Genomic DNA, 18,303 nt, shown 5'->3' with positions numbered 1-18,303 from the left:
TTTAAAAACTGTAGTCTTCACTCACATTCCTGTAAGCGAGCAATCTTATCTTTCATTTATTCAACAACAGCAATTAACTATATAAAATACAATCTCACTAATCAGGCATCTGCAGCTCCACAAAGCAAGGCCAAAATCTAATGAGAAGGGAGTAGTAATACAAACAATCCACATTTTCTCAAATAATCCAAAACATTCCTTCTGAATTCCATGTCTGCCAAAGTCCCAGTCTCATTTGTAAAAAACAACCGTAATCACTAAAGATAAAACTAGGAAAATATTAAAAAACGCTGGAGCTCCATATTATGCGTCCTTGCTAGACCCTGCCCAAGGATCCGTCCGTGCAGAATCAAAAAATGGCAACTGTTTTGCCTGATTGGCTCTAGTTTTGGGAATAGGAGAAAGCTACCTTATATGCTGATTCAAGCAGCTTCCTTATGAGGAAGTCAATGCTGTGGCTTCCTCATGAGGAAGCTGCTTGAATTGGCAGATAAGGCATGTATTTTTTGATTAATCACCCCAAATATTCCAAAGAATAGGTCTAACTTTTATGACAACAAAATGTGTGTTAGCCTATGTAATTTTAGTCTACTGAACAGAGCAACCGGGTCTAGGCAGGAAGCTGTTTATAAACAAATTATCAAGCTTGTAGTGCCCAATAGGAGAGGATAAAATTCTTGCTCATTTGAGTAGTGGCTTGGGCTAGACTGTAGTTTGTAATGTATTACTTTTAATGGCATTAGTTTTTTTGGCTCACTCTGACACTGTGACTACAATTATAGCATGAGATTTAGGAAGGGAACTCCACTTCTGTTGGAGTTAAAGGCCCATGGCCAGCTTCTAGAAATGAATCAAGGAAACCGACTGAGCTTTCTAATGAAGGAAAGAGGTTGTGCCAAAAAGGAGTATAGTAACTTAAGGTTGTGTAAGGTCCAAGGAGTGAAACACTTGTTTCCTACCCTGTTGATGGCTTTAGTGTGTCATCCTGTCCTTTCTCCTTGCAAGAGCTGCTGTATAGATTGCTACAATATTATTGTATAATATATGTTTTATAATTTCCACAGTTCATCTGCTTAAGATGCTCTGCTTTGTAACTGACCTACGTGTGCATATTACACAAGTGACACTCATGTTAGAAAATTGACAGTGCAAATCTATGCATGCCTAATCATAAGTAAGTTCAACTGCATCCATGGGGCTTAATCCCAGGAAAGTATTATAGAATTCCATCCTGAACTGAATTTGTTCAATTGGTCTTTACCCAAATGTGGCCTCTCTTAGAAGTTGGTTCCAGTGAATTCACTGACCCAGTGGTGTAATGAAAAGCCCCAAAAACCACGGAGCACACAAGCCACATGACACACATGAGATCACTTTCAGGTCCCATCCCCCCGGAAGAGAAGATGGTGACGGAACGCATGTGCCATCTCCCTGCTGCCACATTCCTTTCTCTTTGGAGGCTCAGTGGGGAGATTGCACACATGCCTTGCCACTGTCTCCTGTTTCTGTGGCTTTGCAATCTCGCCCTTGCCTTGCTGAGCCTCCAAAGAGAAAGGAACGGGGTAGCAGTGAGATTGCAAAGCCACAGAAACAGGAGATGGTGGCTGCTGCTGTTTCTACCGCTGCCATTTTGCTTGTCCTCACATGGCACTCCCTCCAACTTGCCACGTAGGGCAGCCTGCCCCTCGCTTGCTATGCCACTGGACTGACCCAGATGAGCGGGCATATGATTCTAGTCTTAACATGCTTGAATTGAACTAAATAGATTTTATGTGCAAGGACAGTTTGCATCTAAACTAATACATCTCAATGCTAGATGAAGACTACGAGACAAGCCTTTATCCATGTAAGTGTTCCACATGTGCCCCAACAATGTGTATACCAAGTGCAGTGGTGAGTGGATTTAATGTACATTGTTTGTGTGTAACATCAGCATGCCAGTGTTTAATAGCTTGTGTTCGGTGTGCTGCAGACATACTACTATTCCATACAAATTGACCAGCTCAGACATGGCAAATGTATGTAAACATGATCAGCCATATGTGGAACATTTACACAGGAAAGGGCTTTAACTGTGCTCTTATGTCCTATATACAGCAGACCTTATTTATAACATGGGAGACAAAATGTATAATGACGCTGAACAAACACCGAGTTGTTAGTCCCATAAATACATCAGCCTGCCTTCCTTCCTTCCATTGAGGTAGTAGCATAGTAATACAATGCTAACAATTCTCCCAGCTTCTGTTGGAAGGAGAAGTTGAGAGCAAGACAAACTCTATCTGTCTGGATCATTTCCACTGTGTGGATCCTGCACTGTCAGAATTGGCTGTGGTTTGCTGTCCTGGAGAATTTGCCTATTCCAGCGATCAGTGCATTGACAGCAACTTGGCCTGTGATTACTATTTGGATGGCTTGGGTGGAAGCGATGGAAGTCCAGCAGCTTGTGGTAAGTTAGCTCAGTTGTTTTGAAGATGATACCATGCCAAAAAGGCTAGAACTGCAATCCTAGAACACATTCCTAGGAGTAGGCCCCATTGAACACTAAACACAAACACATACAATGACACAAGGATGCCACAGCAACCCCCACCTCTTACAGAAGTTACAGTGGCATCAGCAGCAAAGGAACAGAAGCAAAGAGCTACTAGGAGCCTCTGCATCCAGGATTCAAGTGCCCACATCCCACTCACACATATTCAGGGAGTACATTTTAGAGTAGAGCAGAACAAGGGGTAGAAAGATAATGGAAGAAGGAAGCCACGTGAAATAACCACACAAGCCTCTCCGTAGCAAGGGTTTATGTTCATGTAAAACACAGAGTGGGTAACTACAGCTTCGGTCACACCTTTTTCTCTGGCTTGAGATGCATACTCAGTGTTTTTGAGGGAAAGTGGTTCCACCAGAGTGTACATGCAGTGGTGCCCTGTAAGGGGTGAGATCATGGTAGCTTGGAACATCTTCTAATCTGAGGGGGGGGGGAGGTTCTCCTTACCTGGTGCTCCTTACTTAGGGGTGCTCCTGGAGGGGTGCTCCTTGTGGCAAAGGTGCAGTTCTGAAAAACACTCTGATGAGTGTTTGGCCAGCAGTAGCAATGGTCAGCACCCCTGGTGTTCCCCCAAAGACACTCTTTGCTCTTAGCTCTTAGAGAAAGGGATGTTTAGGCAACACAGTTGATAGCAGAGACGCATGTGATAATCCTGAAGGGTCAAGAGCGGGAGGCAGAGATACAAGAGGGAGATGCAGCATCAGTACTTTGTGGCATGGAATTCCCTCCACCCCCCCCCCTTTTGTTTCCCTGTGTGAGGTACATTGTGCTTGCTTCCCCTGTTGGGGTGGTGAGGGAGAGGTTCTTGTTGGGTGTTTGGGTGTGTAGTCTTCCTGTAGCAGAGTCCTTGTAATAAGAATTTGGAGAAGACAAGTGCTAACCAAATATTTTGCCGCACTGCTTGTGAGGAATAAGAGGTTGCTTGTGCAAGGTCCTTCATTTGTGCTCCCCAAGTGCTGTTTCACCATGGTTCTCATCACCAAAGTTCCTCTTTGGGGGACCAGAGAAATCTAGGCCCATGCTATGCTGATAATCTGTGCTGTGTCTTCTTGGGAGGGGATTTACTACTGAAGTTGGTGTGCTGTGGTTAGCTTCAAAATGTAATCTATATCCTATGCTGTGTAGCATTGGCAACCTTCAGTCTTGAAAGACTATGGTATCGCGCTCTGAAAGGTGGTTCTGGCACAGCGTCTAGTGTGGCTGAAAAGGCCAATCCGGGAGTGACAATCCCTTCCACACCGGGAGCAAGTGCAGTCTGTCCCTGGTCTGTCTCCCTGGCTATGGGCCTTCCTTCTTTGCCTCTTAGCCTCAGACTGTTGGCCAAGTGTCTCTTCAAACTGGGAAAGGCCATGCTGCACAGCCTGCCTCCAAGCGGGCCGCTCAGAGGCCAGGGTTTCCCACTTGTTGAGGTCCACTCCTAAGGCCTTCAGATCCCTCTTGCAGATGTCCTTGTATTGCAGCTGTGGTCTACCTGTAGGGCGCTTTCCCTGCACAAGTTCTCCATAGAGGAAATCCTTTGAGATCCGGCCATCATCCATTCTCACGACATGACCGAGCCAACGCAGGCGTCTCTGTTTCAGCAGTGAATACATGCTAGGGATTCCAGCACGTTCCAGGACTGTGTTGTTAGGAACCTTGTCCTGCCAGGTGATGCTGAGAATGCGCCGGAGGCAGCGCATGTGGAAAGCGTTCAGTTTCCTCTCCTTTTGTGAGCGGAGAGTCCATGACTCGCTGCAGTACAGAAGTGTACTCAGGACGCAAGCTCTGTAGACCTGGATCTTGGTATGTTCTGTCAGCTTCTTGTCAGCTGTGTAGTAGGAAAGTGATAAGGCAAGGGGTGGCAGGTGCAATTTTCTGCTGTTTTTCCCTTCCTTATTTTGGGTATCCAACTTAGGGCACAATCCTATGCATGTCTACTCAGAAGTAAGTCCCATTGTGTTCAGTAGAGCTTACACCCAGGAAAGTGTGAATAGGACTGTGGCCTTAATGGGCAAGCCATTTTAACTGATAGTCACAGTATTGGGTGGCCACAGCATCCCTATGCAGGCTTAAATGACTTCAATCCCAAAACAACACAATCTCATGCATAAGGACTTTGTGGTCACCCTGTAGATCTGTGCCTGCATACATTCAAGACAGTTTCTGTCAGCCATTAGCTTGGCATGGGGGGTGGACTAGTAAACCACTCTGCTCTATGTTTTGAACCCCCATTCAGCAGATTTCATCTAGAGAGGTGTTGAGACCGCTGGCATATCCAAGGGGAGGTCAGGGGGGCAAAAGCCTCAGGGCGCCACGCCAGGGGGTGTGTGGGCTGGTGGTGGCACCTTCTTCATTCCCTGCCACCCTCACCCTGTTTGGAGGGCTTGGGAGTCTGCGTTCCCCTCCATGGCCCTCTGATAGCCTTCTGAGGCCTCCGGAGGAGGTCTTATACTGCCTCCTCATACCCACACAAGGGCCCCGGACATGGGGGGAAGGCATTCTCCACAGTGGGGGGGGGGCAGCATTTTGCAGTCCTGGCCCACAGGGCAGCACAGGGACCAGAATCGCCAATGGTTGAGACTGGGCTTTTTCTTGTGTCCTAAAATGCTCTCAACATTCCGTTTCAAGCAAGACTTGACACTGCTTGTTTAGTTCAGAGGGGGCACATACTGGACTGCCCCCAACATAAGCCCTTTGCTCTTCTGATAATATAACTGCATAATTCCAGGAAAACAATAGGTTTTCTAAAAGTTCTAAAAGTCAGCATTGCACAAGGAGCAGAAGACTTATGCTTTCTGTAGTGTGGTAGGTGTATAATTACTGAGCTTTAGGAATGAACGAGTGTGTCAGAATTTGCTCAACTTACGTTTTTGCACCAGCTTCCCTTGTAGTTTAATCCTACCCTGGAAACTATTTCCAGTTTCATATATTTGCCTTGAGATAAGGACAGAAATTAGACAAGTGCCACGAACATGTACAGAGTCTATCTCCCTTATTTTTAGGAGATGTATCCCAGCTCCTGCATTGAGAATGGGGGGCAGATCTTCCAGGCAAGCTTATACCACAGCTCTTTTCTCCGCTATGTGGGATTCAAGATCTGGGCCTTATTTCTGGCAGTAGTCACGACTTTGTGCATTCTTGAGCCTAAACTAGTGAATTGGAAGAGAGAACACTGTAATGTTATAAAACCAACATTGGACTAATCTCCTGTTCTTCAGATAGTGTGACTGCAATTTTAAATCACTTTTTATGTGTCATTCAGAATAGACTTTGCTTTGGAAAACAGTGAGCATTTTGCAGCAATCAAAAAGGTATTTTGTTTATACATATCAAATGACTTGTTGGCTAGGAGACCTGCCCTCAGATCTTATTCTTAAAGTTATGATCTTCATAATGAACTTAGATCTGTGTGCTGCTGATGGAAAAAGATTGTTTCCAGGACAGTGGTTTGTTTAATTCAGAGGAAATTCATTGGATTTGAATGCAATGCAAAATACAAATGGTTGATTTTTTAAAAAAGAGACATTAATTTAGAGAATAATTTAGTGATGTCTCCAGCAACTTATTTATAAATAAGATTTCCCCCCCCCCCCTTGGTCCTTTTTGATTTTCTATTCTAAATAGCAAATTACATTGTGTGTGACTTTGAGTCTGACCTTTGTGAATGGAAGACACTAAGCACAGAGGATGTACAGTGGAACATTATGAAAGGGGACGATTCTGGTGATTCTGGGCTTCCTACAAAAGATCACACAACTAACAGTGAGACAGGTGAGTCATGCTATAGTGTTTTCCTCTGTTTCCTCTGAAAAATAACTTACAATTTTTTTCTTGTATGCTTTCAGATCCACAGTTTTAGAGAGGAAAGTTTTCTGTTTCTCTGGAGAATTCCACTGTCCAGATATCAGTCCATACCAAGGCAGTAATCCCCATGATAGAATTGGGAATCTGTGTTATCTGGATCCTATCCCTTTTGTTCTCAGCCTCCCTACCCCCTTTGTCTCCTCGGACTTGCACCAGCAAAAGAGCTGGCACACATCCAAGGAGACCCATTGTGAAGTGGGAAGCTTACAGATGGATAAGAGATCCTACTTCCCCTCCAGAGTCTTCTGATCCACCTCATCACTTGGATACAGCATACTCCTTTTTGGCACAGCTGTACCAATGGTGAGGGGGGAAGGATATGATTGGATCAGTAGAGTAGCTAGAGGGGGTGCAAAACACTAAGTTTTGCAAGGTGCCTCACCTCTGTGTGCAAGCAGCCTCTCCTCCTTGCCTTTGGAGCCATTCAGGACCATTCAAGCATTTGCTCTAGTGGCCTAGAATGACTCTGAAGGGGACGGGAGGGGACGCTTGTATGCAGCAGTGCACAACTTAGTATTTTGCACCCTTGTGCTACTGGGTTGATCTCTAGGTGCATGAAGTGGTCCTTCAGTTGCCCACATACAATACAAAATAATGACATTTTATCCCAGACCCCCTTCTTCTGTCTGTATTCATATATGTACATATATCTGTATAGTCCACCGTATTTATCTGATACAGTGGGCTCTGAACATGTATTATCTGCCTGTAAGATGCTCATGTTCCATAAATGAGCTTGTGATGCAGTTGGCTTGGTGCAGGTATCAACATTCATTGCTAACTTGTAGGCTGGTTATACTCAGAACCCAGTTAAGCTGCAATACTTGGAATTAAGCTGACTGTAGGCACAAACTGCCTGGAAGTTAATATATGCAAACCTATTGAAAAGAATGCAAACTACATTACACCAGGAATATACCAGGGCATTCATCTGGCCTTCATTTTGTACTCCGTAGCAGTCAATTCTCTGGAATGAGGGCTACCAATTTTAATTGCCACTGAGGTCCATTGGACTTAGGTGCACCAAATGTTCTCTGGATGTCTATAATGTTGTCCTCATTCTGTAATTTTAATAGGCTGGAATTACATCACTAACTTAAGCTGGACTTAGTTTGTCAGTTCACTAAGGCAACACCAACAGCATTTCAAATGCTATGCTCTCAAAATTCCCAAAGATGTTATCGTTTCTTACCTCCAGCCTATCTGTTGCTGTTCAAATTTAAAGGCAGATAGTGTGACGGTCTTCAGATTAAGATCTTTAATTAAGTTTTCCTCCCCACTAGTGGAAACAACAATGTCAAGCCTGGGGGCCTTTTGGGAGAAATGCAGCTCATGTCATTGGCTCACATGATTTGCAATATGGGTAAACATGGACTGCTAGTCTATGCTGACAGTTTGATGAGGGAAGCTGAAAAATGTACCTGCTGGGTACCTGAGAACAGAGAATACCTTTATCAGAGACAGGAAATTTTGCTCTCTGAAACCTCTTTGGAATCATCTACTGAAAACTGAAAGGGTGCCGCTGTGTCCATTTGGAAATATTTGCATTTATTAACAGAATTTAGATGGGAAAGAATGCTTCTATTTAAATAGAAAATGAAGAGCAATAAAGCAGTGGTTCCCAAATTGTGTATTACGGCACCTTAAAGTGCACTGCAGCACACTCACAAGGGATGTCCTGGTTGCCCCTGCTGACAGCTCTCCCAGACACCATCTTGGATCTCACAATATCTCATAAGATCCAAATTGCAGCACCCAAATCTTACAGGAGTTCGGTGGTGCCATCTTGGATCTTGTGAGATTCTGTGAGATCAAGATGGGGGTGCCCAACTGAGCCAGGAATAGGAGACTGTAGGGATTCCGTGACCCTGGTATGTTTGGCAATCACTGAATTAAAGGGCCTTTTGTGTCATTCCTCCTTTAACACAATAAAGCTGCAGTCCTGTGTATGCTTACTTGGGGAAAAAGCTCAATTCTAACATGGGGCTTGCTTAACATGCATAGGATTGCCCTGCCTCTGTTTCTAACATTTCCCTTCTTTTTAATTTTCAGGGACATTTGCTTATGTAACTGGCTCACCAGAGGCAAACACTACACCTGTCAGTTCTCTTGTCAGCAGCCCCGTCTTTACCAAACTGTCCAGTGGCACTGCACATTGTCAGGTAACCTTCTGACATTCATGGTATTCTTTTCCATAAGTAGTTTTTCCTCAACTTAGTTCAGACCAAACAGGACTTCAAAGATAATCCAGTTCAAAAGTGGCCTGTGTGAAGTATCTAGGGAAGTTTACAGACAGGGCATATACTGATAACACAGGCCGACGTACATTTTGCCATCTTAAACATTAGAACTATCCAGAGTATAGTTGGGGTGCTGATTCCAAGAATGCCATCAGTTTGCCCTACTGTCTAGTTTCAGAGACATGATATAGCCTCATTTGTGAATGATTCAAGCAGCTTCTTTATGAGGAAGCCTACACCACGGCTTCCTGTTGAGGAAGCAGCTTGAGCCACTCACTCTGCCATATCTCTGAAACTAGATGTGATAGGGCAAAACCGATGCCATTCTTGGAATCAGCACCCCAAATTCATAAATTTTGAGATTTAACCATAATTTCATTTTTTAAAAATCATTCCAGCAGTTGAGATTTTGGTATCAGTTGTCTCAAGATTCCCAGCTAAGTGTCTTCATTAGAAGTCTTGTTGATGGGAATTTGCAACGCTTGCATCATCAAAAGCCAACTGAGAGCAAGCTGCAGTGGACAGAGGCAAATGTCCTGATAAAAAACACCACTGGGGAAATTGCAAGGCCTTTTCAGGTAAGAACCTTAGAAGGTAGGTACATGCTTGGGTTCAAGTGATTACTTCAGCCAGCATTTTCTGTTAAAATTAACTTTAAAAAGACTAAGACATATAAAAAAAAAGAAAGATGTATACCTTCATCTGAAGTTAAAAATACAGGGATTGCTGCTATTTTGTGTGGTGTGTGCTTTAAAATGTAACTAAGCAAATAATGGAATGAAAGTAATTACAAGATATTCAGATATGGGGATAATATTTCAAGATCTTTTGTTAATTCTAATATGTAGGTGTAAGCAAAAATGGTCAAGAACTGTATTCTCAGGGAAAATTTGGTTCTCCAGACACTAGACAAGGGGATGGTATATTTTCCTCATAGATCTCTTTACAGGGGGACAGGCTCTAAAAAAAAGATGGCATTGTGCAGCAGTACAGGTGGGGCCTCGGTATCTATTCTCAGATCCCTTGCTGTACTGAACGGAAATCATGGAAAATCATGCAATTTTTCCAGCCCTTTCTTGCTCTGAAGGGGACTGGAGCTACCCTTAGGTCTCAGAATGCCTTATATGGCAAAAAAGCCACTTCCTGTCTCCCTTGGGAATCCAGAAGTGGAGTTTTTTTTTGTTTTTTTTTTGCGTCTCTGGGCCATTCTGAAGCCTGCAGAGGCAGCGAATGGATGCCACTCCTGTTCCCTTTGGAAGGCTCAGGTGCAGCTGAGTCTGGCTCATTGCTGGTCCAGGGGACCTGTGTTGAGCCAGATCCATGAATGAAAAATCAGGAAATAAGCAGGCTCCACCTGTCACTGCTTCACTGTCAGGATCCAATCATACAGACATCAGATACCAAAACATGAAACAGTGTGTAACAGAGGGACTGATTGAACTTGTGCCCTACTGAACAGAATGTGGCTGATATCATGACAAAGCCACTAGGGGTGCTGAGACACTCAAAAATGGTCAACATGCTAAACATGTTAGATTGTGAGCCGCATCCTGGGTAAAACAATGGAGGGGTGTCAGGTTTTCAGCATCCCAAGCTTGAGATTGTTATTAGCCAGGATGTGGTAGGAGGCCCTGATATCTGGCCTGGTGTGAAGCAATCAGCAAAGCAGCACAGCTGGTGCAATCAACTGCACCTGCTGCAGATGGGAGTCACATGACTTGGGGAGTGATGAGTGCTGAGTCGCGTAGGCTATGGAGGAATGGTGCAATGCACCACTGGACAGCCAATCAGAGTGGGTCACAAGACTGTCTTGTGACTATGAGGTCGCCCTACTCTGATTGGCTGGCCCCAGTATATATGGGGCAAGCACAGACTCCTGGTGGTCTGGAGGTCTGGTCTAGAGGGTAGAGTCTCCATTTGCCTGAAGATAACATCCGAAGGTCGCCAGTTTGAGGCCACCGGCACCGTGCGACCTTGAAGCAACTGACAAGCTGAAGCCAAGCTATTCCATCTGCTCTGAGCGTGGGAGGATGGAGGCCGGAATGTGAAACCAGATCAGAGTGAAACATCTGGACTGTTGTGGTTCTTGAAAGATAGAACCTTCTTTCAATTGTAAAAATCCCTAAGGGGATTTAATCAGCCTGCCTATGTAAACTGCCTTGAATAAAGTCTGAGGAGAAATCTGACGACCAAGAAAGGCGGTATATAAATACCTGTATGTATGTATGTATGTATGTATGTATGTATGTATGTATGTATGTATGTATGGTGTGGGTTGTTGTAGTGGAGTTTCTGTGTGCCGTGCTGCTGGTTTGTGTACTGATTTGGATTGCCTTCTCGTGACTGTGACCTGCTGTATCCCTGACTTCTGGACCATTTGACTGACTACTCTTCTGCCTGCTCCTTTTACCAATACATGCTTCTGCAACAAACAAGCCTGTGTCTGCTTCTTTGGCTCTGTTTGGGATTGCCTGCTTCTTTTGCTATCTCCCTACGCTCCTGTGCCACTCTGCTATCAGGAAATCAAGGGCCATCCTTCCCTGCTGACCTGACATTCACTATTATTGAAAGTCAGTTTTAGGCATAAATTAGTTTATTGCATATAAAACAGCAGCAGCAGCAGCAACAACAACAAGGTATTTATATACCGCCTTTTTAGTCATCGAATTACTCCTCTGACTTTATTCAAGGCGGTTTCTAAATCCCTCAAGGGGATTTTTACAATCATAGAGGTTCTCTCTTTCAAGAACCAACAACATTTCAGAATGGATCTTCCTGGTTTGGTCTCACTTCTGGCCTCCAGTTCTCCCACGTAGGCTGAAAAGGAACTCCATCTCTCACATGGAAGACAGCCAAGACGCTTCTTGCTCACAGCTCGGCTTGTCAGCTGCTTCAAGGTCTCACCATTCTCAGATGATCAGGGAGCTGCCGGTGTCCTCGAACTGGTGAACTGATAACCTTCTGATGTTATCTTCAGGCTAACAGAGGCTCTACCCTCTAGACCAGACCTCCTGCCCTCCAAAAATTCAAAGAGAGCTGTCACATTAAATCACTGTGACATCACAGTTTTGGGTTTTTCAGTTTTTTAAAAATAATTTTCCTTTATGAGGGGGGAAAAAAGCTTTCACCATATTTTCGTTGAAATGTGGTAGGGCTATCAGGCAGCAACATCTAGTGTAGGAGCAGAAGGTGAGGCAGTAATGTCCTGCCAGGGTTTTTGGAAAAGTGCTGCTGTCAAAGCTGTGAGTGTGCAAACACTCACAACCCATTCACTCTGAATGTCTGAAGTGCATGAGTTGTGTTTACATAATCACATCCACGGCAGTGGCACTTTTCAAAGAACTCCGGTGCAGTGTTGCTTTCTGCCTCCCATGTTGCATGCCCCCATCACACATTGCCTACACCACATGTCGCCCCCCTCCACACTTCCTGCCTTGCCTTCCACCACCTCACCACACGTCATTGCTGTCAGTGTCTAGATAAAATGTATGTGTGGAAGGGGTTAGGTGTGGGAGGGCTGTAGGTGTGTGTGTGTGGGAGGGGTTACCAATTGGCTATCCCTGGACTATAGGAAACTGATGTGACTGAAGGATCAATAATTTGTGCTCAGCAATGTTAACAGGTCTGTCTGTGGTATACCACTCATCAGTATGTTTGTGCACTTGTAACACCCTGCTCTCTTAGGATGTCTTTACTGAAAGAGTAACACGAGAGTGGTTTCCTTTTCCTGTGATTCTGATATGGATTCTTTAGTTGAACTAAGACACCATGAAAAGCATCCCCAAACACATTAAAGCTAGATTCCTGCAAAATCCCTGCAGAATCCCACTTTGCCTCATCCAGAACACCATAAATATTTATAGCACGAGAGGCTTCTGTTTTTAGGCATTGTCTTTCAGCCATATGTCACTTTTATTAGGTCCTTAAGGAAAGAGCTATTTCTCAGTAGCTCAGAGTGTAGCCTTCCAGTGACCCCAGCAGTAAAATATGACTTTATTTATTAGTTGGCAGCCGTTATGTGTTTACACTAAAATAACACAATGGGATATTATTTCTCATGTGAAAATGTCTTGTTGGCTTCAGCAGAGAATGACAAAAATGAATTCATGATTAAATTAAACTGAACTGCAAACAACTACTGTTGCTCTTTGAATAAAGGCACATAACTTGGGTAACTTGTGCCCCAGTCCAATGGGGGACTTATGGCAGTGGATCTAGTGATCCTGTACCTCATCCAGGCTCAAAGCCAACCCCTGAGGCTCCTTATACATATGCAAGAAAACTAGCTGATGTAGGTCCTAGGAGGCTCATTGGCAACGAGGCAGCCTACTGGGATGTAAGTAAAAAATATTTTTTAATTATCTCTCATTGGCCATTCAGCTGTCCGTCCATCCCCACACTGTTACATGCAGCTTGTACTCCATTGGTGCTGCTACATTATGTAGGATGGTGGGGAAGCACACAGAGCTTCTGGTCTTATGGTTCCATTAACATGGCCACTAGTGTATTATTGCTTTCAATAGTTGAATATTTTGGGTTGAACTGCCTTCCCCTCACCTCAGCCCCTTACTTGTGGACTTTTGTGCTTTTTCCTTGGATGCTTGTTGCAGCTGCATGATGTTCTCAGAAGGCATTTCTGTCCACGGGTATGAGGAGGGGAACCTGTAGAACACAAGTGTGGCACAGTGACCCTCTTCTCTTTGAGTTTTGTTTGTCTTTCGATGTTTGGTTTTGTTAAATTAATCCTCATTGTGATAGAAAGTGATAGAATAACCAGGGTAAAAGCTTAAAAGCCACACTGCTAGAGCATGAAAAGCATACAGAATAGTAAAAGCTGTTTTCATCTAAAAATCATAGTTAGTCTCACAGAAAAGCTGCTTGAAAGAATTATTTAGAAGCTCTTTTGCTAGTTTCACAGAAGCTGAGACCTTGGGGGTTCTAAGGCTGTGTTAATACACTTTAGAATTTAGAAAAGATAGACAACGAGGAGATAGGCTTCATCATTGGCAGAAGCACACATCTTACCAAGGACATTACAATGCTGAGAAAACACATATATGGAAACATTGTAGTTATTAGAAGTAAGTTTTAACTGCTTTGCAAGGAAGGTTTATCAGTTGGCAATGCTTCTTGGCAAACTGACAAAGCATCTAGCTCGCTAACCACAGACACCTGCAAGAGACAAATTTAGAAGACAGTACACATTTTAATTGGATAAACAAGAGCCTTCTTGAGAATCAGAAAACTTTTGCTTTTAGAGTCTCTTTGTTTAAATTGCAATTGAATATTTGAAGAGTTTAAGAGATGGTTGAAGCCTTAGCTCAAAGAGATTACACTTTAGAGGGTGCTAGGCAACCACTAAAAGGGAGGAGGTCACTTCTTGGCAAAGATACACACCACTATACCCCTTAATAGGTAACTGGTCACAGTAGTCATATAGAATTAATTTTAGTGAATCTGTTAAAGGAAGTTTCAATGACTTTGCTTCATAGAGATTCGCAGAGGGCTCCACAGTGTTTACTAAAACCAGGAAAAGGAATGTAGAAGAGATAAGATAGGTGGCTCAAGCAAGGCCATCCTAAGAGTCTGAAGGGAATGTATGCCAAGAAATGGGTTTGAAGTTCTGCCAAGAGGGACAGTCCTGGATAAAATAATGTTATAGCATCCCCTGCTGGTTCTTGAAAACTTTGTAATTCAATATGTTTAATTGTTTAATTTTACCTTATTTGGAAACCTGTAACTTGAAGCTCACCTATCAAGTGCCTCTAAGGCTATCTACAGCCTATTAAGAGTTAGCCCCATCTATGATGTCAAACTTCAGCCAATGGGAAGTTCAAATCTTCAAACAAAGAACCCAGAATGTTATAAAGAGTCCGATTAACACTGATACTGACTCTCAATGCTTTGGACATTAGTCTCATGAGATGCCCGTTGCTGGCAATGAAATAAAAGCTTGCAAACAATCACCCTTGAGTACTGAGTCTTGCTTTTTGGACCCTACCACAATTGTACTTGGTACCTGTTTTCCACGTTTTCTTCATAAATACATATACACAGTTCAGTTGTATGGTAACAGGGTTATGTGGTATTGTGCTGTTTATTTACTTTTAATGTGCTTGCTGTGTTCCCTAATGTAGCTGATATGTAAGCTAATATAGATCCAGCACTGTGTTGTGATTGGCTGTTAGGTGAGCACTAATCCTATCTTTCTAGTTGAAACCCTAGCCTGGAGCTAGATGTTAGAGCTGATAGGTGAGTCCTAATCCTATCTTCCAAGCTGGAATCTTAGCCTGGAGCTAGATGTTAGAGCTGATACATGGTTGCCGCTGAAAGGACATGTTTGTCTCTTGTTATTGAAAAATGCATGGTCTTTGCAGTAGAATTTCGCTATTTCTGAAAACAGCAGGAAATGAATTGGAAGAAGGAAAAGAGAAACTTGCAATGCCATTATGTCATGTTACCCATTTGGCATTACTAAACTTTACAAGGAAGAGGAGAAGTGAGGGCTCTTCTTTCAGCATCAGGCTTGCATCAGCTTATGCGCAGATCCATCCTCATGCATGATCTTGTGGTTCTCAAGCAGCTCTTGGTAGAGGTCAAATCGCATCTTTAATGGAACTGCTTGGATGTTTTGTGTTTGACTTTAGATTGAAAGGTTTTGCTAAATGCAGCAGAAGTGTGCTCTTTTTTAAAATTATGGCATGCCAGACCTGTTACCAAATGACAACAAACATCAACAGCAAACCTGTTGCCACTTCCACACAAAGCATTTTAAAATATAAAATATCCATGTGTATATGTCATATTTTAATAAGAGTATTTCATTGTTTTTATAGATAATTCTACAAGCTACTGTTCAATCAGCAAAAGCTTTTGTGGCTGTGGATGACATCAGTATAGAAAAGGCATGTGAGACTAATGATAAATCACTCTCAAATACCTCAGAAGGTAAGAGCAAGGCTTTTCTCTCTTGGCTTATCAGTGCTTTCAGCAAAATAGTTAGGCATGGTATATTAGCTGCAGCTGCCACTTCTTAATGGAGCTTTGTGGTTCTGATGTTTTGATTCTTCATTTGGGTTAGATCTGTTTGTTTTTGATTGTTGGGCATATATGGTTTTCTATGGGTACACTTTATTTTTAAGGATGCGTCCTTTTAATTATGCAACTGAGAACTTGGATTTTTCAAATACAATGTAGGAGTCTCACTTTGTATTTGAATGGGCTGTCAGGAGGATGGGTTTACGACAGTGGAACACTCTTCTGCTGTCATTAAATGGCTGCTGATGGTGCAACATAATGCTCTGTTGGCACCCGTTTTGAGAGTGCTGCCACACAAATACAGTGTGTGCTGCCACGAGAGGTAGCAGTGCCACCACTTTGCCTAAGGACACTGCTATGCCCACCAGACCTGTTAAGTCAGGGTGGGAGATGAGCAGGGAAGGAGAAAGAGTGGGAGGACTGGGGTGATAACTGGGTGGGTGGGTGGGTGGGTGGGTGGGGAGGGGGAGAACCAGGGCAGGGTGAAGTCTGGTGGGAGTGAATCCATTGGCAGTGGTGCACAGCAGATCTTATCCTTTCCATTTTAAAACTCCCTGCTCCTTTTCTCACCTTGAAAATATGCCACCAAAAGAGGTGGTGTGTGTCTGAGGAGACCCATAGGCAGCTCCAGGGCTTATGCAGAAGTAAGTATAAATGTTTTGTACTTGCTTCCTATTTGCCCTCAAGTCATTCCCCCCCCCCCCCACTGAATGCACTCCATGCCTTTTTGGTGTGGCTGCATTGGCACTGCAGGTAGGGGATAAGATTGGGACCTCCTTTTCCTGTGATAAGTTTTGCAAATAATTTGGCATGAAGTATTGACTCCAGTAACTGCTGTGGATTCCAAGAATGTCAGCAATTGATTCACAAAGCTCATTAATCATTGATTACTACCATGAGACCATCATGAAACCATAAAAACCATTAACCAACATGAGACCATGATGATGATAGGAAAAAATGTTGAAGTTTGTTTGTTACTGTAGTTATATACTGTATTTCTCATAGAGTCATGGCAGTTTACAGAGGCAGACTGATCTTAAGCCCCATTTTTCAAAGAGGTTTTTTTGTTTTTGTTTTTTACAAGTATTGTTCCATGAGAGAGACTCATAGAACTCTTCATTTCTCCAGATGTTTCCCATTCACAGTGCAGTCTTATCCTGGCTTGCCAACCTTGTGCTACCAAGCTTTTTGCAATCAGCTCAATTCAAGCCTCAGACTGATTCTCATGATGTTATCCATTTCTTGCCAGTTGACTTCTCTGCATTCTTTCAGAGCAGCGGTCGTCAAACTTGTGTGACTGCTGTGTAACGAAAACGCGTCCCTGTTTGCACCGCAGCGTAATGCCCTGCCAGGTTGCCGCATTACTTTTACAGAGATTGGGGAACAGGGATGCTCTGGGCAGTCATGTCAGCTGCCTGGCATCCCAGCAGGCTGTGCAACAGGACATCTGGGCAGACGCAATTGCCCAGAGCGCCCCTTTTCCCTGATCTCCGTAGAAGTCATGCGGCAGCCCAATGGAATGGTAAGCTGCGGTCACAGGACAGAAGGGTTACTCCAAAACCTGGATCTGGCCCCCAAGCCAGAGTTTGGAAGGCCCTGCTTCAGAAGAATCCACAGAGATATATCAGTGGCCTCTCAGCAAATGCTGCTTAGGTTCTTTAGACAGGTTGATAATTCAATATCTGCATCACAGTTTAGGGGGAATATGATTTTTTTCTCTGCCTCTGGCATTCCCCACAACAAACAAGTCTGTAGATAGAAATCTAGTTCCACAAAGCAGTTGCTATCCCTTGATTTGTGTGATAATATGTAAAATGAGGAAGAATGCCTAATAATAATTTCTTTGTGTAGAGTTATAAAAGATGCTGTTCTGTATATGATAAAAGATTTTACCTACTGAGTTGTGAAAAAAAAATATTATCTGTTGAAGGGGAAGCAAAGCTGGAAACCTCTATCTCTTCAACCCTTCACTGCCCACCTGGATTTTTGCAATGCAAGAATGGAAACTGTATTTCATCTGAAAAGTTTTGTGATTTCACTCTTGATTGCCCAGATGGCAGTGATGAAGCCATGTGCTGTAAGTGAAAACACATTGATTTGTAATTCATGCTTAAGGATCTTGGAATGTAGATGTCAATAGCCCCTGTAGCTTGGTTTCCATTATTTCATTAGAAGGATCAGTTAATTAAGACAAACCACTCAAAAGGCAAATCACTTTTGCTCAGAGTCATTATTGATGTTTTCTTATAGCATTGTAGCTCTTTCTTGGATTAAAACTAAAATTGGAAATGACTTGTCAGAAGAACAGAGCAATAGAAAGCATGTACAGAGCCTAACTTTAAAAAAAAAAAAAAAAGGAATGCAGCTTGACATTCTCAGAATGATATGCTACGTACTTTCATCCCATTTCAGTTACTGGTTTCCTGTTTGATATCTTGATGCAAACTAAACGGAAATCTCGATCAATATTTTAGCTGCTACCTGTGACTTTGAAACAGACAGCTGTGGCTGGTTGGAAACTGCCAATGACGATGCATTTGACTGGGTAAGGAGTTCCACAAGTGATCTTCCCCCTACCTTCCAGAAGCAAGCTCCTGTACGGGATCACACCTATAACCATTCTGAAGGTAA

General features: G+C 43.3%; 1 protein-coding gene across 1 annotated transcript in view; it reads left to right on the top strand.

Moving 5' to 3' along the window:
* Nucleotides 1-5,532: 5,532 nt before the first annotated feature.
* MALRD1 (MAM and LDL receptor class A domain containing 1) overlaps nucleotides 5,533-18,303 on the top strand; it is a 241,450-nt gene continuing 228,679 nt past the window's right edge. The window contains exons 1-7 of the mRNA XM_066627647.1: nucleotides 5,533-5,701; nucleotides 6,152-6,298; nucleotides 8,444-8,553; nucleotides 9,033-9,209; nucleotides 15,468-15,579; nucleotides 17,603-17,749; nucleotides 18,147-18,299. Of these exons, the coding sequence (XP_066483744.1) occupies nucleotides 5,533-5,701; nucleotides 6,152-6,298; nucleotides 8,444-8,553; nucleotides 9,033-9,209; nucleotides 15,468-15,579; nucleotides 17,603-17,749; nucleotides 18,147-18,299 (1,015 nt within the window). The remainder of the gene's footprint in view (nucleotides 5,702-6,151; nucleotides 6,299-8,443; nucleotides 8,554-9,032; nucleotides 9,210-15,467; nucleotides 15,580-17,602; nucleotides 17,750-18,146; nucleotides 18,300-18,303) is intronic.

Source organism: Tiliqua scincoides, chromosome 5 (genome assembly GCF_035046505.1).
Source record: "Tiliqua scincoides isolate rTilSci1 chromosome 5, rTilSci1.hap2, whole genome shotgun sequence".
NCBI lineage: Eukaryota > Metazoa > Chordata > Lepidosauria > Squamata > Scincidae > Tiliqua > Tiliqua scincoides.
Note: the sequence above shows the minus strand (reverse complement) of the source record. Positions and strands in the feature narration are given on the sequence as shown.